This window comes from Selaginella moellendorffii, unplaced genomic scaffold (assembly GCF_000143415.4).
Source record: "Selaginella moellendorffii unplaced genomic scaffold, v1.0 SELMOscaffold_709, whole genome shotgun sequence".
Taxonomy (NCBI): Eukaryota; Viridiplantae; Streptophyta; class Lycopodiopsida; order Selaginellales; family Selaginellaceae; genus Selaginella; species Selaginella moellendorffii.
Window position 1 is genome coordinate 1 of NW_003314955.1, and position 1,237 is coordinate 1,237.

At 53.8% G+C, this 1,237-nt stretch overlaps 1 protein-coding gene across 1 annotated transcript in view; it reads left to right on the forward strand.

Moving 5' to 3' along the window:
• The first annotated feature begins 819 nt into the window (after nucleotides 1–819).
• Nucleotides 820–1,237, forward strand: part of LOC9652987 (tyrosine aminotransferase) — a 1,863-nt gene continuing 1,445 nt past the window's right edge. Inside the window, exon 1 of the mRNA XM_002994736.2 lies at nucleotides 820–1,187. Within this exon, the coding sequence (XP_002994782.2) occupies nucleotides 874–1,187 (314 nt within the window). The 5' untranslated portion in view covers nucleotides 820–873. The remainder of the gene's footprint in view (nucleotides 1,188–1,237) is intronic.

Here is a 1,237-nt window from a genome sequence, read left to right on the forward strand (position 1 = left end):
TTCTCGGCATGGGCATCCCTCTTTCTCCTCAGGCGGGCGACAAGGGCGCGGATCCACCGCCAGGCAAGCCAATTCATCGTCCAGGTGGACCGGCTCTTCGCCAATCCGGAGGCTGCCGGTGTCGAATTTGCAGCAGTGGAGCTCGGGCAGCAGCGAGACGATCTTGCTCCACGGCCAGGTCGCCAAGCTCCGGATCGAGGAGAGGTACATGAGCGAGGAGGTGGAAACAGAGGGTGTGGAGAGGCTGGCGCTCAGCCAAATCCTCAAGGAATTCTCGGCGGCCACGGCCGCGGCAGCGCAGCAGCAGCACGAGGAATTGATCCGGCCGGTGCTCATGCCATCGCCGCTGGGGCTCCAGCGGACGTTCGCGGCCTCTGGATGAAAGAATCTCCCAAATCCCCCTCTAGGATCATAAAAAGGGAAGCTTTCTCATCTTCTCTTGTTCTCGGGGGAGAGCTTTGTAAATTATGGTGACTTCTACACAGCAGCAGCATAGGATCATAGCGAGCGAGGTCTGGGCGGGCGTTGTAGCTTCCATGGATCACTCACAGGAAAGAGGGAAAAAAAAAAAAAAACAAAGACCCTGTTTTTGCTAATTGTTTTCTTCTTCTCAGTGTTAGTGTGATCTAGAGAGAAGGTTCCATGTACACAATTGACAATGCCCGGAAGATCATCCTTTTCCATCTCTCAATAAAAAGGAAACCTCACTCTCCTCTTCGCTATTGATTTGATTTGAGAACTTCTCGTTTGTTTTTTTCTCTCCCACGTGTTTTCCTACGGTGAGAATATCCCGGAATCTTCCCCTTTTTTAAAGGTAGCGCTGAAGGAAATCGGGAGCGCTAAAGGAGATCGAGCGGAGAGGAAAGAGAAAAAATGCCGTGCTTGCTCGCGCTTCGCTGCGAGATTGCCACTCACAGTCCGCATGAATCGGCTGTGGATCCAAAGCGGTGGGCGATTGGAGCGAATCCGGCAGCATTGCGGAGCCTCAATCCAATCCGGAGAGCGATGGAATCCATGCCGACGGTCCAGGGGCGAGGAAAGAAGCCAATTTCGCTCACTCTCGGCGACCCCTGCGCTTTCGGCGAGATCAAAGCTCCCCAGGTAGCCGTCCAGGCGCTCACGGACGCCATCTCCGGCTTCCACTACAATGGCTACAGCCAAGCAGCTGGAATCTACGACTGCCGCAGGTAAAGACAGATTAAAAAAAAAGAAGAAAAAGAGCACTGTTAGATCGACG